The following is a 19,727-nucleotide window of genomic DNA, read 5'->3' on the forward strand; positions in this document are numbered from 1 at the left end:
TAATCATCCTTTCCATTTATTGCTAGGGTTATGATCTCTTGTTCAACTTCTCTCAACATGTTACCTTTCCAAATTTTATTTTATTTATTTGACATTTGTTGACCGGGTTAGTCCATCTGGGCTAAGGCCCTTTTTCAGTGGAGACCCGGGGAGAAAAGCTCCATGATTACAAAAATATGTACAGTTTACAAAAAAGAGAAAAATTGTTTCTAGTACACGAAGAAGAGTATTTAACAATGGACAGCAAGTATACAATAACAATACTGGTAACAGTTAACATCCTTTGGAAATCTGTACAGTAAGTATGCAATTTCAAAACAGATTACAGTTAACCTTCACCTTATGTCCATTCTTGGTTACCTCTATAGCCATCATCATCTGTATGACACTTTAATAATCCATTACTATCATTGAAGTCACATCAAGCAAACGACTTTGAATGACCATTAGAGAAACACCATTAGAGCTCTTCACCAGGGATTTTTTTTAAACATTTAAATTTTAGCACATTTTATTGTACAAAATAAATAAATTATTCCAAGAAGTGTACACCAGTGCATGCACTTACACTCTTTCCTCCCTTTTATTAATGCAAGAACTGATGATGCGAGTTGAGACACTTGTAAAAAAATAAACTGTGAAAAAGTCAATGAAAAACAAATGTTAACACTTCCTATTAAACTTTTCAAGTCTTTCTGAGAATTTTGTCCCCTTGCGCTCTCAGTGTAGGTAGAGTACCCCCACACCCCTGCCACTTATATGTACTATATATACTAAGTCTGAAATCAGTGCACCTAAGAGTAAAGTGAATACTGTGACGTACCATAATCCTATACTTCGCTGCAGTTGCATTTGTGATTCTAGACGTCCAAAGATTGAAGTCAATGATCCTCTCATTTTCAGCAGGCATGCGATTCTTTGCTGCAATATCATCATAGAAATAAGAATGGGGCTGAAGCTCGTAACTGCTGTCCTGTGAATGTGATCTCACCTATTGAGAAAATTGTGAAATTGCTATGAGATACAATATTTAGAATATGTAGAAGTCTGCAAGGTGCTGGGCAAAAGTCATTATGGCTTCACAACAGGAACATCATACAAGAGAAATCCTATTCAATGTTTTTGTAACTGTTGAAGGATGCAACATAGCCGAGGTGCTAAGTGTAGAGCAATAAATCTGTTACTGGGTATACTTTGAGTGACCATTTCTTATTTTCCAGTAAAGGTGCTTAATGTAAACTATAGCTTGATGGATTAACAAAGCATTTTTTGAAAAAAATCTAATAGTGTTTTATTTGGATGGGTAAGGCATTAGATTAGAAACAGGGGGTGAAGGTGATTATGGTCTAATTTGGCATTGTAGACAACAGTCTGTCCAACTCTGAACTGCGTCATGCTGATTTGACTATTTTTTCCTTCACATTTGTGTAATGGACTTTACTGGGACTTTTCATGATTAGCTTAGCAGTGATTTTCTACTTAACATTTTGCAACACATTTGATATGGTACCACATAAAAGATGCCAGAGGGTTGGCCAGAGAAAGAAGGAATGAGTGACGATCAGTGGTGGACAGAAGTCAGCTGCTGAGACATATACTCTTGAAGCAGTATGGCTATGAGGCCTATGGGGCTGCCACTGGAGGGATCATATATACCTGCTTCATGCATGGCTGCATTGCATGTGTTGTGTGCATGCTCTCCAGGAAAAAAAAACAAACAAAAACAAATGCAGGGATGCAGGGATGCAGGGAAAATAACAGCAACAGTAATAAAAGGTTAATGAACACATTGATAACTCTGACATGGTTATGGGGGAGAAATGGGCAAAACATAGTCTAGATAATAGAACATAGTGGTACTCTTGGAGTTCACTCAGATAAAAAAAAATATTAACAGGTGGATATCATAGCAGTCAGAAATGGAGCAGTCCTTGTCAATGTCTTTATAACTAAACCTGCAGAATGCTTGAAAGTAATTTTTATTTTTCATTTTTGCTAATTTCACAAAGTTGTGAAACAGGTTTGAAACAAGAGAAAGTAAATAAGGGATGAAACCACACTTGGCAATATTGAATGGGATGGTTCAAAATGTCAGCTTAGATTCCATGCAGAAATTTATGCAAAAGGGGTGCCTTCTGTGCAGAGTGTGCATGCATGTCCTCCCTGTGTTCACATGGCTTTCCTCCAGGTGCTCCAGTTTCCTCCCACATTCCAAAGACACTCAGTAGGTGGATTGGACACTCTAAATTGACCATAGGTGTGAGTGTGTGTGCAAGTGTGTGGTGCGGATGAACTACTGTGGTAGGGCTAGCCACCTGGTTGTGTAAACCTTGGCTCTAGATGATTGTCACTGTTGAAGTGCACCCCAATCCCCTGTACAAAAATGGGAAAAAAAGAGGTTGTGGGTGGATGGATCGAATTTATATAGGAAGCAAAAATCCATGAAAAGAATATGCTGAACTGGAGTAGCAGGAATCAGATGATGTAAAGGTGAACAGTGTGAGAAAACAGCAACGCAAGTGAGTGGAGTGCTGAAATGCACGAGGTAATGTATCAGCTGTTCAAAACAAAATGCTGTAATTGCTCTACATAGATAGATAATAAAATGACATTTAGAGTAATCTATGCAGTTCTGGCAAACTCTTCTATGTGAAGACACTGATAGGGTAGAAATAATTCAGAGAATGGCTACACAAATGGTTAATAGTGTCCCTCTGAAGATATATAGAGAGTAAAGGGGTTTGTATAGTCTTGCAGTGAGAAGATGGTGTGAGTACCAGGATACAAATGTTAATGTGTATCAAGGAAATACAAATGTAAATGGACACAAAGTTAAAATGTATCAAGGAAATATAAACTTAAATGGGCACAAAGTTAAACTGTATCAAGGAAATGTAGACGTAAACAGGCACAAAGTTAAAATGTATCAAGGAAATACAAATGTAAATGGACACAAAGTTAAAATGTATCAAGGAAATATAAACTTAAATGGGCACAAAGTTAAAATGTATCAAGGAAATGTAAACGTAAACAGGCACAAAGTTAAAATGTATCAAGGAAATGTAGACGTAAACAGGCACAAAGTTAAAATGTATCAAGGAAATGTAGACGTAAACAGGCACAAAGTTAAAATGTATCAAGGAAATATAAACTTAAATGGGCACAAAGTTAAAATGTATCAAGGAAATATAAACTTAAATGGGCACAAAGTTAAAATGTATCAAGGAAATGTAGACGTAAACAGGCACAAAGTTAAAATGTATCAAGGAAATACAAATGTAAATGGACACAAAGTTAAAATGTATCAAGGAAATATAAACTTAAATGGGCACAAAGTTAAAATGTATCAAGGAAATGTAGACGTAAACAGGCACAAAGTTAAAATGTATCAAGGAAATGTAGACGTAAACAGGCACAAAGTTAAAATGTATCAAGGAAATACAAATGTAAATGGACACAAAGTTAAAATGTATCAAGGAAATGTAGACGTAAACAGGCACAAAGTTAAAATGTATCAAGGAAATGTAGACGTAAACAGGCACAAAGTTAAAATGTATCAAGGAAATATAAACTTAAATGGACACAAAGTTAAAATGTATCAAGGAAATGTAGACGTAAACAGGCACAAAGTTAAATGTATCAAGGAAATACAAATGTAAATGGACACAAAGTTAAAATGTATCAAGGAAATGTAGACGTAAACAGGCACAAAGTTAAAATGTATCAAGGAAATGTAGACGTAAACAGGCACAAAGTTAAAATGTATCAAGGAAATATAAACTTAAATGGACACAAAGGAGATTATGCAAGATTGGCAGGTCAGAGGACATACAAGGAAGTATTATTCCAGAGAAAGGGTACTATATAATTTGAATGCCCCTGTTAAAGAAGTATTAGAGCTAAAAGGCCTGTAGAATGCCTTGTACCAGCATAGAGTCATGCTTATGAGGAGTGGAAAGGGATAATGGGTGTGTGGGACAATAAACTGCTCTATAAATAGTCAATAGATAATACAATAACCAGTAGGGCATTAATTATTTGTGATGAAAGTTTATAGTTTTAAGCATTAAAAATGAGTTTGGGAGGTCAGAAACTTTGTTAAGAATGCAAGAATATTGTATTCATCTAAAATATCTGCCCTTTGGCATCCTCATGTTGTTTACTCTCATAATATAATGCACAAATGAGTTAAAGATTATTACAAAGAAAACAAAAGTCTTACATCAGAGCAAAATACAGAGAAGTGAGCAGAGTTTTATTTGCAAAACATGATGGGGTCTAGTGAGATAATCAGCATTGCTTGCTTATAACATTTTCTGGGATGCAAAAGGCAGCTTTAGGGCTTTGTATTTGGAAGCCGCTCTACAGTGCAAGTATTAAAGGGAGGGCTTGCTTAGTCGCAAGATGGTATGCCAAGTACAAACATGTTACTGACACATGGCATCCTTTTAGATTCTGAAGCAAGTTAATTTTCCCTTAAACATTAAATACATTGTAATATGAGCTAAGGAAAAAAATCCCTGAGTTGATGAATCTCTAAAAGCAATATAGTATAAAACATAAAACAGAGCAGCAAATAAAAACATTGTTTTTATGCAGATAGTGAGGCATGACAGAATTGAATCTGGACAATATTGAAATGATCTGCTTTGGCTTATTGGAATAACCATCTGGAGCTCAACCTACTGTGGACAAGTGTACCATTATCTGGTTGACTGCATGGGTTAGATACAGAAGGCATGTCATGTTGTTACTGGGGGTTGCCACTATATACCATTCTCTAAATATATTACCTCTGAAGTCACAGCAATTAGGACAAAAGGGTATGACTCTATTTATTTTTCCTCTGAGTATATTTAAGGAATTGAGTTTTTGGTTTAGGGTGCTCATACTGGAGAACCTGTCCTGCAAAATCACTTTTAAGTAGGGTGGTGGGATTCTGTGCTTTATATGTTTGGTACTGGACAGCTGAACCTTGGTAGACTGAAGAAGACCCCTATCAGAATCATCGTGTTAGTCTTAGAACAGCAGTCTACAGCAACAAAAACCTCTGTTGGGAAGAGAACATCATTAACATTTGTGTAGTTGTAGGTGGGGGCAGAGGGAGCATGGATATAATGCTGTCAGTTTAGAAAGATAAAGACGGCCTAATCTAGAAGCGAAGAGGACCCAGAGGCTGATGGCTGCATCTAGCGAATGTATGGAACATGGCATCATTCTCTCAGGACAGTTGAAAATTATTTCAAATGTTGCAAAATTACTGGTAGGCTAACGTAGTACTGGCCTATAAAAAGATAAATACTGTGTATACAGAGAACTCGGGGTCAGCAAGTATCATGTTGGCAAAAGGCAATTTATTTAGAGAAAATGATTAAGGAAAGAGTAGTTGGAAATTTAGCCAAAGTAAGGCTAATTCTAAATAATGTATGTTTACAGAGCAGCATACCAAAATGATTCTGAGCTCTATAATCAATTTGCAATTTGAATCACAAAAGGGCAGTGTATCTGGCCTACCTAGATTCTGGAATGACTTTGAAAAACTATTCCACAAATAAAAATTCCTAAATGAACTGTGGAGTTCCTGTATGGGAAAGCTGTTAGCCTGCATGAGGTAAAGTTTGCTGTATGATTAGGCACAAAGGGTTATATTGGGACAACTCAGTGTTTTTGCAAGGAGGCAAGCCTCTCAGCACCCTCCACACCACCTGCTAATTATAGGCCGCACAACAGTGGGGAAAGGTTTACCATTTTTTTTTGCTAATTTCACAAAATTGTGAAACAGGTTTGAAAAAAAAAAAAACAAGAGAAGATACCCTTTCTTGGTGTAACTTCAATTTTGTCAATATTTTGTGTTTAGGTATTTTTGACAGTAGGAATTTTGTGGTTAGGTATTTTTGACTGTTGATATTTTGAACATTAGGTATGTTTGTTGTTGATATTTAGGTCATTCAGGTAATTGCCATACACCTATATATGAGTTATATTTAAATGGTTGTAAGTTTAGGTGGTCAAATGTAATGGGATACATTTTCTTGAAAAGTGAGCAGAAGAGAGAGACATGTTTTTGTGTCTATTCTTTATTTGTTTATTTATACCCATTTAATTCAACTGAGCTAAAAGCCCATTTTCAGCAGAGACCACATAAAAAGTTGAGTGTATATGTATTTTGTGTGTGTGTGTGTGTGTGTGTGTGTGTGTGTGTGTGTGTGTGTGTGTGTGTGTGTGTGTGTGTTTGTGTGGCTTTATGCATCGGTGTGTGTGGATTTTACATTGTAGTGAAGACTTATTGAAAGAAAGTCAGGTTTCCAAGTCTGACTTTCTTAACATTTGTTTGTAATGCTACTAGAAACTAGAACCTTTTAGACAGGAGTGTCTCTTTTCAGGGGGGTTACCCAATACCACCAGACTAGTTAAGTTAATTATTTATAATCATACAATATGTAAGCAGAGGCTGACAGACTCAAACCTGTAACTACAAGTCACTCATAATGTCAGATTCTATGCTGTGCAGAAATTTTCCCAGATAGGAATCGAAATGCACTATCTCTCCATTGTGGTAGATAGTGGTGAGTGTTGTATGCAAATGCCATTTTTTCCCAGTTTTACATGCAGTCCTCAAACCTGGCAGCGCTTCAAAGGCCTAATCTGAAGTTTTGCAGTAAAGTGACTTCTCTGTCTGGGGTTAGTTACCTGCTGAGTCAAACTATGGGGCTCACATAGGGAGGTGTGTCCAACAAAACAAAAATTTCCTTCTCCCTTATTCATGTTGTGACTTTTGGAATATTGAGTTCTCTAGAGTCAGTCTTTGCTGGGGGGGGGGGTCACACAGACATAATATAAAACAACAACAATAAGTATGACAGTTTAAGTAAGATATAAAGTGAAAAAAACAGGCTTAGATTAATCATATTAAGTCCCTAGGACCTTGCTCAATAGTTATATTTTTTTAGTAGGGATGGTAGTCAGGTAGTCCTTGTCTGTTTGAGAGCCATACAACCCATGTGTTCCTGATCTGCAATCCCATTAAGCAACCTGTTCCCCTGTTAGAGTTTGGCATTAGGGGAGAGCCATCTTGCTGGACCTGGGGGAGCAGTCTATACTTTGTCCATGGCAGCATCCTCCTTGGTAGTTCCTCCAAGCTCCACTATTGCATTCTCTGGGGGGGGTGCCTCTGCATACCAAATTCCCCTCAGCTTCTAGTGCAAATGCACTCAGTAGTATGGGTTTGGCAGGCTTGGTCTCCATTGGGTGTAACACCTGGCGCTCCTGCAAGATGTCACCCTTGTGGTACATCAGAGCCACTTCATCTCCCAGGAAGGTTGACCATCCCAGGCACTATCTGAACTTGGCATAGTCAGGCCTTTATCCTTCCATACTCAGAGCTCACTGTCTAAATAAAATCTTCAGAATGTAATTTTTCTTGCCATTGGCTCCTAGATTTGAGAGTTTAAGAATAAGATTAGTTATTGTCCACTGGAATAAAATACATCTGCTAAATGATTTCAGGAGACTGTAGGCATAATAGAAGACAAGAACAGTTCTATTGTATAAAGCACTTATCCATGTTGTCTCATTCCAATCCAAATTAGTGAGCCAGAGCAGCTTTTTAAGAAACATATTTTGTGGCTGTGCAGGGTGTTGGACAGAGCCCCCTTACTGTTGGTCAGAGCCCCCTTAGTACTATGTGTGATTTTAGATACACTAGCTGTGCAGGCTGTTGGTCAGAGCCCCCTTACTGTTGGTCAGAGTCCCCTTAGTACTATGTGTGATTGTAGATACACTAGCTGTGCAGGCTGTTGGTCAGAGCCCCCTTACTGTTGGTCAGAGTCCCCTTAGTACTATGTGTGATTGTAGATACACTAGTTGTGCAGGCTGTTGGTCAGAGCCCCCTTACTGTTGGTCAGAGCCCCCTTACTGTTGGTCAGAGCCCCCTTAGTACTATGTGTAATTGTAGATACACTGTTCCACAGGAAGAACAACAATTACCAAAGCAGCACATTTGCAAATGTTGTAAAATAATGGAAATGCAACAGATGCAGCACAAAAACATTAAGACGGAAACCCTAGCTGACCTGAATGTATACTTACAAAAGCATAAAAAGATGAAATAGTGCATGGCAGTATCTGAAGATTCAAATACATTAGGAACATAAACAAACTAGGGGGAGGATGTTCATGAACAAAGACATGTTCAAGGACACAGGACTGTAATATGAAATTTGGAGAACCAGGTAGGTTTATGTCACAGAAAGAGTTGTACAATATTATGGATGAATATAGCAGAGAAAGTGGCAAAAACAAAAGGGGCGGTAGTTTTCCAGGGTATTTCTGGTAGTTCACCAAACAGCTGCTTGAGTAAAAAGTGGAATATTTTCAGGGAACATAATTCACTCATAAGCATCCAGATGACTGGCACTGACCTCATATTTTTATTAACTAGTACAGAGAAAACTCTGGAAATAGTGCAGTTCTTGTAAATAATTTGTTATGTTTGTTTAATCAAATATTCCATTTACTATCCTGTTACTGTTTTCAGTCATACAAAGGATAAACAGCAGGACCTAAACAGGACCAGCGTATTTCAAGGGGTAAAAGCCAAGTCTAAGCTGATAGGAATGACACAAGCAGTTGGATGATGAAACAGATCTGGGATATCTTTATGGCAAAAGTTACTCTACTGCTAGATTTAATGCAGATTTGTTTCTTTGAAGCAGTGTGTGTGTGTGTGTGTGTGTGTGTGTGTGTGTGTGTGTGTGTGTGTGTGTGTGTGGGGGGGTTACATAAAATATATCGGGTCACAAAGAAGATTTGTAGCAAAGAGCAAGATTACAAAATCATACATTCTACCTGCTTGCTGTAAATATAGACAGTTGTACACACCTGTGTTTTATTAATTTTCTGTTTTTGTAGGACTATTTTTACTTCCTATCAGTTGGAAGAGCTTGAGAAGGCATTTAACGAAGCCCACTACCCTGATGTGTACGCCAGGGAGATGCTAGCCATGAAGACAGAACTTCCTGAGGATAGGATACAGGTAACACCAAGACATGAACAATTGAAAACATTACTGGATTAGTGGCATAATATATGAGATATAGTCACATTACTTGGGGGGGGAGGGGGGTATTCTGTTATATTACATATTCCCTCTGCAGCATGTCCATTTATATTATATATAAAATTTGTTACCTGAAAAAGGTCATCGTTTCTGTCTTTACTTCCCATATTTAATGTTTTATGTTTTCCTTCAAAAACTGAAACCCATTTAATAAGTATAGCATTTCTAAGTATTTGTACTAAGGAAGCTCAAATAAGTTCTCAGATGGTTGGTACAGTCAACCACTCTTTTCATGTTGTGCCTTGACCCTGAGAAGCTGATGCATTACACTTTGTGCAGATCCAGATTATATATGCACCTGTGGTGTGGTGCTTATAGCAACTATGACAAATTATATCTTAATATCCAATGTCGATTCTTGAATTTACTGGAAGATTTGGTGTACATCTATAGTGCAAATCATATGACCACATGATCCCTGTTTGTGGACAAAAGCAATTATGTGCATATCTGATGGAGGTCGTTTTGATCTTGTAATAGGGAAGAGCCAAGTGATATGTTTAATGGGGGGCACATGTCTAATTCTTGAAGTCTGGAAAAAAATCAATATTATCTGTATATCACTCCTCAGAGTAAACAGTGGTATGTCAATTATGGGGCACATTTTTGTGTCATCTTATGTTTTTGAGGAATGTATGTAATGGTTGCATTTCAGTAAACCATTTATAAGTCTATTATTTAGTAAAAATCTTGTTTAAAACACAGATTAAAATAATATGAAGAAAAAAGTAGCCAAAAGTGGGGACATGGGGTTTAAGAGGAAACAACTTTGTTTACTCTGCAAAGCACACATGCCATCCTCCAAAATTATACAACACACACACACACACACACACACACACACACACACACACACACACACACACACACAACACACACACTACTACAGGGATAAACTCAGGAGTGGATGGAGTTAGGCATGAATGTGACAATGTGGTCTGTTAGTACAGTGTGGCTCTGTGCTTGTGCATGTGTGTGTGTGTGTGTGTGTGTGTGTGTGTGTGTGTGTGTGTGTGTGTGTGTGTGTGAGTGTGTGTGTGTGTGTGTGTGTGTGTGTGTGTGTGTGTGTGTGTGTGTGTGTGTGTGTGTGTGTGTGTGTGTGTGTGTGTGTGAGTGTGTGGGTGTATCTGTGTGTGTGTGTGTGTGTGTGTGTGTGTGTGTGTGTGTGTGTGTGTGTGTGTGTGTGTGTGTGTGTGTGTGTGTGTGTGTGTGTGTGTGTTGTGAGTCTTGTCGAACAGTGTAAGTCAGGGAATATTCCATGCATGGTATAAAGTCATCTTAGGTGACGTGGCTGGTATAGTGGCAGAGGTATTTTGTTTACATGAACCCATTGCTTTGTTTTGATCATTTATTTATGTTTTTGCATCTCATAAGACATTTAGCAGGGAAAACCTAATTGCCTTTGAAAGTAATGCTTCTGATACATCATTTTACTTTATTTTATAGAGTCAGTATTTGCAATAGTTACACAATCATGTGCATGCTACATACTGAGTACATAGCAGTTGTGCAGATTATTACACTGTTTGGCTTTTCTTACTGCAGTATGACAGTACCATGCAGCAGTGCTCCATGTAAGGGAGGGGATCATATTTCTGAAATTAGGATGTGACAGTACCATGCAGCAGTGCTCCATGTAAGGGAAGGGATCATATTTCTGCAATTAGGATGTGACAGTACCATACAGCAGTGCTCCATGTAAAGGAGGGGATCATATTTCTGCAATTAGGATGTGACAGTACCATGCAGCAGTGCTTCATGTAAGGGAGGGTATCATTTTTCTACAATTAGGATGTGACAGTACCATGCAGCAATGCTCCATGGAAGGGAGGGGATCATGTTTCTGCAATTAGGATGTTGACAGAATGCACAGTACATATTATTGTAAGACTGCATGCACAGTACATGTTATTGTAAGACTGCATGGAAACAGGACTACAGTATTTTGTTCAGAAGTGCAAGAGTGTGCTGTTACAGCACCCCTGTAGTTACTGTGAGAAGCCCATTGCCGCAGCATGTATTGCAATGGACATTTAAGGAATTCAGTACATTTCTTGAAGTCCTGATTTTGTGGTTCGTAGTTTGCTACTAAGAAGATGTTCAATGCTTTAAAGTAGAGGTAACCTGTAAGGGAATATGGGGTTTATGATAACACAGCTGTCACAGCTGTACCACGGCTAAATGATCCTATAGCTTCCTTTATGGGTATCACATATTCCCAGAATTTGCCATGCATATTAATACATTACAATTACATAGGACACCCTAAGGCAGTTGTCAAGCATTTTATTATTTGCATATCCGGTGTTGCTATGAAACAATATCTACTCAAGCAAATTAGCACAGCCTCTCCTCTCCAAAGTGATGATGAGCATATCAGTAGTGGAGGTACTGTCACACCAAATGCAAGCAAAGGGGTAACGTAAGTATTTTACAAACCAGATATTTAAAAATGGTGTAATACATGCCATGATGAAAAATAAATGATAATGAATGGGAGAGATTCAATGTGCAATAGGTAAACTACTTTCTTTTGACATACCAAGCTGTGTATTGCTGTATTTCAGACATCTTGATGTGCTGAGGACATATTTATTTATTTATTGACTGACATTTGGTGACTGGGAATGTCTGATTGGGTTAGGAACCCATTTTCAGTAGACGCCTGGGGAGAAAAGCTCCAAACAAATGCAGACATTTAATAAATTTACAGATAATTTTACAATTTACATACATTTATACAATTTATAGACATTATACCACTTATATCATGTGGTTGGATGACATTTTACAGTAGTTCATCAAAAGTTCACTTGAAATTCTAGGTTAGAACTATACATAATTAGAAGAACAGACAAAATCATGCATAAATATAATATACAGTTGTTTTTGTTTTATTTATATGTTTAAAGAATAATGGAAAAAGTTTATGTGTAAGGTTGTAAGACAGAGGGTGAGAGTATATTAGCTACGGATAATATTATATGGAAGGATTATAGAAGGAAATGACCTCTGGGCTAAGACGGTTAGAATGACAGATAATCTGTACGTTGTACGAGTATAGTATAGTGATGGGGTAGAAGGAGAAGAAGAGAGGGAGGGAGAAAGAGGGAGACAAGGGAGATACTTGGGAGATGTAAATTAAGTGAAGTAGCCTTTAGTTAAGGAGCAAGAACAGATGTGAGTGTTGAGAAAGTGATTTTCTAGTGTAAGTGTGAAAGTGTTAATGGCATCTAAGGCACTGATATTTGGAGGTAGGGCATCCCATAGTTTTGCAATGGTATAGGCATATTATATGCCATTTTAAAATCACAGTTTTCAGCCCTTTGCCTTATATTGTTTTCTATGTGTATTTATTTACATTTGTTTACTAGGAAAGTCTGAATGGGCATAAAATAGCCCCTTTTCAGAAGAGGCCACTGGAGAAAAGCTCCAAACATGAAGAACAGTACACATACTCAGTACATATTTCACAAAAAGATTGCATAAGAGTATAGAAAAACAAGGGATTAGATATTAATTAAAACAGCAGTATAACATTGTATGACACACAATGATGTTATCACTCACAGGTAACTTTGAGAACATTTCAAGAGACTGTATAAGACTTTTTTTGACAGAGTTCACATATATTAATATACTTGTTAAATCCTTTGTGGGTTTTATATATATATATAAATATAGTTCCCCTTCATATGATCGAATTTCTGTAAACTTGAAAGTCATAAACTCGAAACTAAAATCTCGAATTTAGAGAAACTCGAACATATGAAAGGGACAAAAAAAATTAACACCTTTCAAATGTTTTCACAGGGGGGCTTTCCCCCCTCTGCACCCCCCACATGGGGGGCTGTACCCCCCACACCCCCCCTACTTAAATATACCTACTCCGAGATCGCACTATAGTGAAGGAAAGGGAAATCTCCCATTCCACGCTATATGCATAAGTGCAAAACGGAAGATTTTCCATTCCTCTGCTATAGTGCGGTCGCAGAACATTCACTTTTAAACTGCTAGGGTACAGGGGACCTGGCCCCCTGCAATAAGGTAAGTTAACGTTTTATTTTTTTCAACCTAAGGCTCCCATTCACAATTTCGAGTGACTGGAAGTTCGAGATTCTGGTCTCGAGATTATGAATTTCGAGCTTCCATCCATTCGATCTTGTGAAGGGTAACTATATATATATATATATATATATATATATATATATATATATATATATATATATATGGTTCCCATTCAGAAGCCTGAAACATCATAAGCCTGAAAATCAAAATCCTGAAACCAAAAGCCTGAAAATTCAGAATCCTGAAAACTCAAAATCCTGAAAGCCCAAAATCCTGAAAGACCAAAATCCTGAAACTCAAAATCCTGAAAACACAAAATAGACATACTGATGTCATTGTGGCTTTGCTATTGTTAGCCTTGTGGTGTTAGGTCATGCTGGGGTCAGGTAAGTGTGCGTTGGTTTTATTTTAGGGTTAGGGCGTTTAAGTGAGTTAGGGTTAGGCGCAGGTTAGGCATGTATGCAATAGTGACAAATATTGGGGTTAGGGGTTTAAGTGAGTTAGGTTTAGGGCGGGTCAGGTGAGTGTGCGATAGTGACGGACCTTAGGGTTAGGGTTAGGGTCAGGGTCAGTTGGTAGATATTAGTGTCTTTATAGTGACATATTAGCATTATTTGTGTTTTCAGGATTTTGAGTTTCAGGATTTTGGTCTTTCAGGATTTTGGGCTTTCAGGATTTTGAGTTTTCAGGATTCTGAATTTTCAGGCTTTTGGTTTCAGGATTTTGATTTTCAGGCTTATGATGTTTCAGGCTTCTGAATGGGAACCATATATATATATGGGTCTAGGACTAATGTTCGACAACACATTTCCACAAATCGGAAACGGCTGAGCACAGTTTCGTGAAAGTGCTTTTTCACTGAAAAAAGCACTTTCGTGAAACTGTACTAAAAAAAAAAAAAAAAACATTAGGAAATGTCTGTTCCTGAGATCGTGGCACAGTGGGGATAAGGGAATTTTCCCTTTCCCCACTGTAGTGTGAACTCGGAGTGAGATTATAAAAGTAGGGGGGGTGAGGAGTGCAGGGGGCTTGATAGGAAAATCCTTCAGGCAATAGAATTATCTGTGGTGCAGACAACCCTGCTATTTTCCTATCAAGCCCCCCTGCACTCCTCCCTGCGTAATCATGATCACTTTTTTTTTTTTTTTTTAATGTTTTTAGGTGTTTTTTTTACTTGAGTTTCGCAAAAGTGCTTTTTCGGTGAAAAAGCACTTTCACGAAACTGTGCTTGGCCGTTTCTGATTCGTGGAAACATGTCATCGAGCATTAGTATTAGTCCTAGATCCATATATATATATATATATATATATATATATATATATATATATGTATATTTATATATATATATATATATATATATTTATATATATACACACATATATATATGTATATATATATATATATATATATATATATATATATATATATATATATATATAGATATATATGGATCTACTTTTCTTCATCGAAATCACACTTGTTCGAAAAAGAAAAATAGATCCCCACTTCAGCAAAAGTGCACTTCAACGAAACTGCACTTTCGCTGAAGTACAGTCACCGGATCCCTATCTGAAACAAAAACACAACAAAAATCTTTTCCACACCCCCCCCCACTTTAATATTCTCACTTCGAGATCGCACTAGAGTGGGGAAAAGGGAATATTCCCTTATCCTCACTGTACCACGATCTCAGCACTAGTTTGCTTAGTTGTACATCAACACTAAACGTTGATGTGCAACTAAGATTACATGCAAGCTGCATGTTTTTATAACTACTTTTTTTTTTCTTATTTTTATCTTTACACAAAAGTGCATATTCGACAAAATGCACTTTCGCGGAAGTGCACTTGTGAATTCATGTTTCGTTGAAAAGTAAATTTGTTGTAGTGACTGGATCCCATATATATATATATATATATATATATATATATATATATATATATATATATATATATATATATATTTATAAAAGTTTTTATTTAAAGCATTGGATCATTTCCAGATTTCCTGTTAACATTACTAATGGTTTTATTTTTGCAATTAATTTTTTAAAATTGTAAAAATGGTTTTGTTCAACTATATATATATATATATATATATATATATATATATATTTGGTGAAACTGTTCAACAAAATGTGGATTGAGGAAAATAGAAATGCATCTAAATAATTGTGTGATAGTTCATAGAATGGTCTGTTAACTGCAACTCAAATCATAAGAATAAAACAATTGAGTTTTGGTCTATCAGAAAAAAAAAAAATAAAAACAATCTCTTCTGTACCAATCACATGGCAGTCTGTATTCCCTACGCTCCTATATCTCTAACTACAGCAACTCTGAGACTGCACTACAGTCAAAACAAAGCATAATGTAAACAATGCACGCAACCATGAGTGCTGAGTCATGTGGACGAGGTGTGGGTGTGGCTGGGGTAGCAGGGTGGTCGGCACCACAGGGAGTTTTATTGCCAGAAGGATTTTTCTGTCATGCAAAACAGATTTTGAGATATTTTTTAAACAGCACTAATACACTGATAATTTCTGTATGCTGGATAACATACTACTAGGGAATAGTGATCACTGCACTAGCAAGCTAAAGACACTTAGATTGTTTTGTACACCTTACTTTTCATCTTCTTTGGCTTTCTTCTGTCAAGTGCTACCCTTGACACATTATACCAGTTCCCTGCAGCCCCTCTGATTCTAGCTTTGACCTTCTCATTCCGATTTCCCTTCTCCTCAACCACTCCTCATAGATATTCGAAGCTGTTAACCTATTCTGCTGTTTTCCTTTCTATCTCAATTTTCAGCTTCTTCGAATATTCCCCATTTGCTACCATGACAACTGTCTTTGTTGATTTGTCTACTCTAACCTGTTTGCCAATGCAGTCCATCACCAGTATGAACAGCAGTGGGCTCAGTCTGAGCCCTGATGCACACCCAACCTCACTGGGAACCCGTCTTTGAGTTCAAACACTGTTCACATGTCTGTCATTTGGTCCTTGTATGTACCCTTCACTAATTCTGCCAATGTTTCCAGGACTTCAGAGCATCACAGGACTGTTGCAGTTATGAAAAATTCTACAGTATCCCGCACTTCTTTATCTTTGGCTGCAATGGAGCCTACATGACGCTTGATGCTCTTTATGACCTGGCTGCAGAACTGTTTTCAGCCTTTGTCATCAACAGAATTGGGGAACAATGTAGGCATTATTTTGATGATTTGTGGCAGAGGAACCCTGATGGTCTCCATGCATGAAAAGTGGAAGTTAGTCAGAAATGCCCTGAATGGCCCAGTAAGTACATTGTATTGCATTTTCTCCTTTCCTCCTCTTATTTTGTTATATGCTTGGGACTTGTTGCTACTGGTAAGCATTCTTGGAAGTCAGCTTAGGAAATATGTGTTTGGTTTGTGGTGGCATTTAACGTGATAAAAACACTGTCATGTTGGTTTCTGCAGGGATCTGTTCTGGGGTGGGCTATGCTGATCTCAAGGATATCTCTCCATGTGCAACTGTGACATTTTCTGGTTACATATAGTAACATATGTGCAGATGAGACACACTTGCATGCTGTTTATCGTGCAGATAAGGGGGTATGTGTGTGGAACTGTGACTTACATCTGTTGTTCTAGCATCTTCCTCTAAGTTATCACAGTTCTCTTTCACCATGAGCAAAACATAGCAGTAATTTTGTGGCCTACTGTAGGAAGTAAAGAAGGTTTGTGGCTAGCCATGAGTTACTTCCACTCATAAGTGATATTGTAAATTTTACATATTTTCAATCCATTGTCAGGATACATTCACTTATGCATGCTAAACTTCCCATTTTATCTTCTTACCACGGGTCGAGATGATAGATTTGCTCACCAAGCACTTTCACCATGGTCTGCCCCTACCCAGAGCATAAGGGTGGTGAGTCTGGGAGTGCCTTATTAGAGGGGGTTCAGGCTCCTCACCAACAGGTATCTCACCTGCCTCAGGTGGCCAAAATGTAGCTAAAGCAGGAGGTAGAAGCTACAGTGAAGAGAACAGTGGGCAGGTGTATGGCCTAGATAGAGAACTGCTGGAGAAGATTCAACATCAAATTAAATTTTTATTTTTATTTATTTTTTTATCAACAAAATACCAATTGTAATAAGTTATAATTAAACCCATGTAACTAATAAGGCAGTAAAATTACATAAAACTGTAGATGATTATCATCCTATCCTTTTATACACAATCTGAAATAGAGTTTGAATGACCTGTGGAAGCCAGCCAACAAGGAACACTCCTGAAACCACTAAGTTTGTAAGTTTCACAGGCGGGGTATCTGATATGTGAAGGAATGAACTTTCACAGGCGGGATATCTGATATGTGAAGGAATGAACTTTCACAGGCGGGGTATCTGATATGTGAAGGAATGAACTTTCACAGGCGGGTATCTGATATGTGAAGGAATGAACACCAGAGATCTTAAGATGCACGTGTGGAACCACTAACATCCCTTATGCACACAAGAGGAGAAGAGGGACTCACTTCATGTATGGACAAATGCACGAACAGCACAATATTACAGATAATTCTAAATCAAACCAGTAACCAATGAAGGCTGTGCAGACCATGAGTGATATGTTGGTAACAAGTAGTTATCTGCCTAAAATAAAGGCCTTGATTTTTTTGAAACTTAACAGACTTGTCATTTCTTTTATTAACAAGCTCAAGAGATCCAGCTGGTTGAGACATAACTCTGTTTTCACTCCCCAGAAGACCTAAAATCTTTGAGTTACTCCCCCTCAACAGATCACACAAGGAGAAGCTACATCTGCTCAAAAGGCACCGAACGACTAGCTAGCACGTCTCACTTACATTCTTTTTAGCCTCCACACTTGTAGTGGACACTGAGCTGGTATTTGAAAGCCACAATCCTACCTCCACCCTGGTAGCCACTTAAGCCCATTTAGAAAATAAAATAAGGGGACACTAATACAGACTGGTAGAACCTCACTTCCAATTTCCCTTTCTCCAGTATAAATCAATATGGTTTTACCCGAGTCTGCTCTTCCTCCACACATTTCAGCAAAGCACTAGACTGGATACTGGTATACAACCTAACAAAATACAGCTCTTCCGGAACACTCTCAGATTCTCTTGCAGACCACATCCCAACAAACAGAAATAAAGGTATTTCCTACCAGGCCAAACAACAACTACTCTACATAATGACTCGCAACCTCTCTAGATTCAGCTCTGTTGCCTTTATAACCAGACGAAAATCCTTCAATTGGCCCAGTCTGACAAAAACAATTTCTTAACACATTTAACAGCTGAGCAGCCCTAAGAAGGCAAATAATAAAATTCAAGCATAACTCTTGGGTATTCAGTAACAGAAGAATCCTGCATAAAATGGACAAGGTCTGCAAGGGCCATGATAACAACAAAGTACTAGAAAAATCCTTCAATAGTTAAAGAATGCCATCATTTTACAAAAACATTAAAACAGATAAGAAATGATACCATAATAACCTACAAATCAATCATATAACTAACCACAAAAACATGTAGTCCAATATCAAACAAATACTACAACCAAGCACAAAAGGCTACCCTAATCCCTATCCCAACAGCCCTGCTCAAGAGGAAGCAAACTAGTTCAACTCATACATCATTAAAAGGATAAGCCTCACTAAAGATGCTCTTCCTGCATCCTATGGCACATGCCAACCACCTCTTGCCAACTTTTCTAATTTCACTTGTCCCAACTTCCTCCATACAATAACTATTTCAAAAAATTAAATCTGCCTCATGCTTCTCTCCAAGCAGAATACCTTAAAATAGCAGCTGAAGCTGACAGCCCATCCAGTCTCCATTCTCATAAATAGCTTAATAAAAGAATCTTATACTCCCCATCCCTTCCTGTGGAAAAAGTCTCACATTATCCCACATCGCAACGGTGATTATTCTACAGATTTCTCCAGTTGCAAACCTCAGACTTCTATATACCATCTTGTATACACACACACACACACACACACACACACACACACACACACACACACACACACACACACACACACACACACACACACACACACGCACATATATACACATACATATATATATGTGGATCTACTTTAGATAACTGAAAGCCCAGAAAACCAAACTTTATTTTGCAATATCAAAATAACAAAACTGAAAATGCCGAACCACGTAGTTTTTCCCAGGGCAAGTAAACACTTGCCCAAAACTACACAAAAACACACCATAATATGTGAAACCCACCTAGGTGGGGGGCCACCCCCCTAACTATATATACCAACTCCAGGATCACACTACAGTGGGCAAAAGGGCATATTTCCCCATGTTGGGCAAGTGTTTACTTGCCCTGGGAAAAACTATGCGGTTCAAAATTTTCACTTTTGTTATTTTGGTCTCAGCAAAATAGCATTTGGCGTTATGGTCTTTCGGCCATCTAAAGTAGACACATGTATATATTTTACTAAATAGAAAGCAAGTTTATATACCCTTGTATTCTTTGCAGCACAAATTCTTTGTATT

General features: G+C 37.7%; 1 protein-coding gene across 1 annotated transcript in view; it reads left to right on the forward strand.

Annotated features, from left to right (window-relative positions):
* The window catches only part of VSX2 (visual system homeobox 2), a 211,331-nt gene that overhangs the window by 28,907 nt on the left and 162,697 nt on the right, over positions 1–19,727 (forward strand). Inside the window, exon 3 of the mRNA XM_044074727.1 lies at positions 8,911–9,034. Coding sequence (XP_043930662.1) covers positions 8,911–9,034 — 124 coding nt within the window. The remainder of the gene's footprint in view (positions 1–8,910; positions 9,035–19,727) is intronic.

Source organism: Protopterus annectens, chromosome 6.part0 (genome assembly GCF_019279795.1).
Source record: "Protopterus annectens isolate FY-2018-M chromosome 6.part0, PAN1.0, whole genome shotgun sequence".
NCBI lineage: Eukaryota > Metazoa > Chordata > Ceratodontiformes > Protopteridae > Protopterus > Protopterus annectens.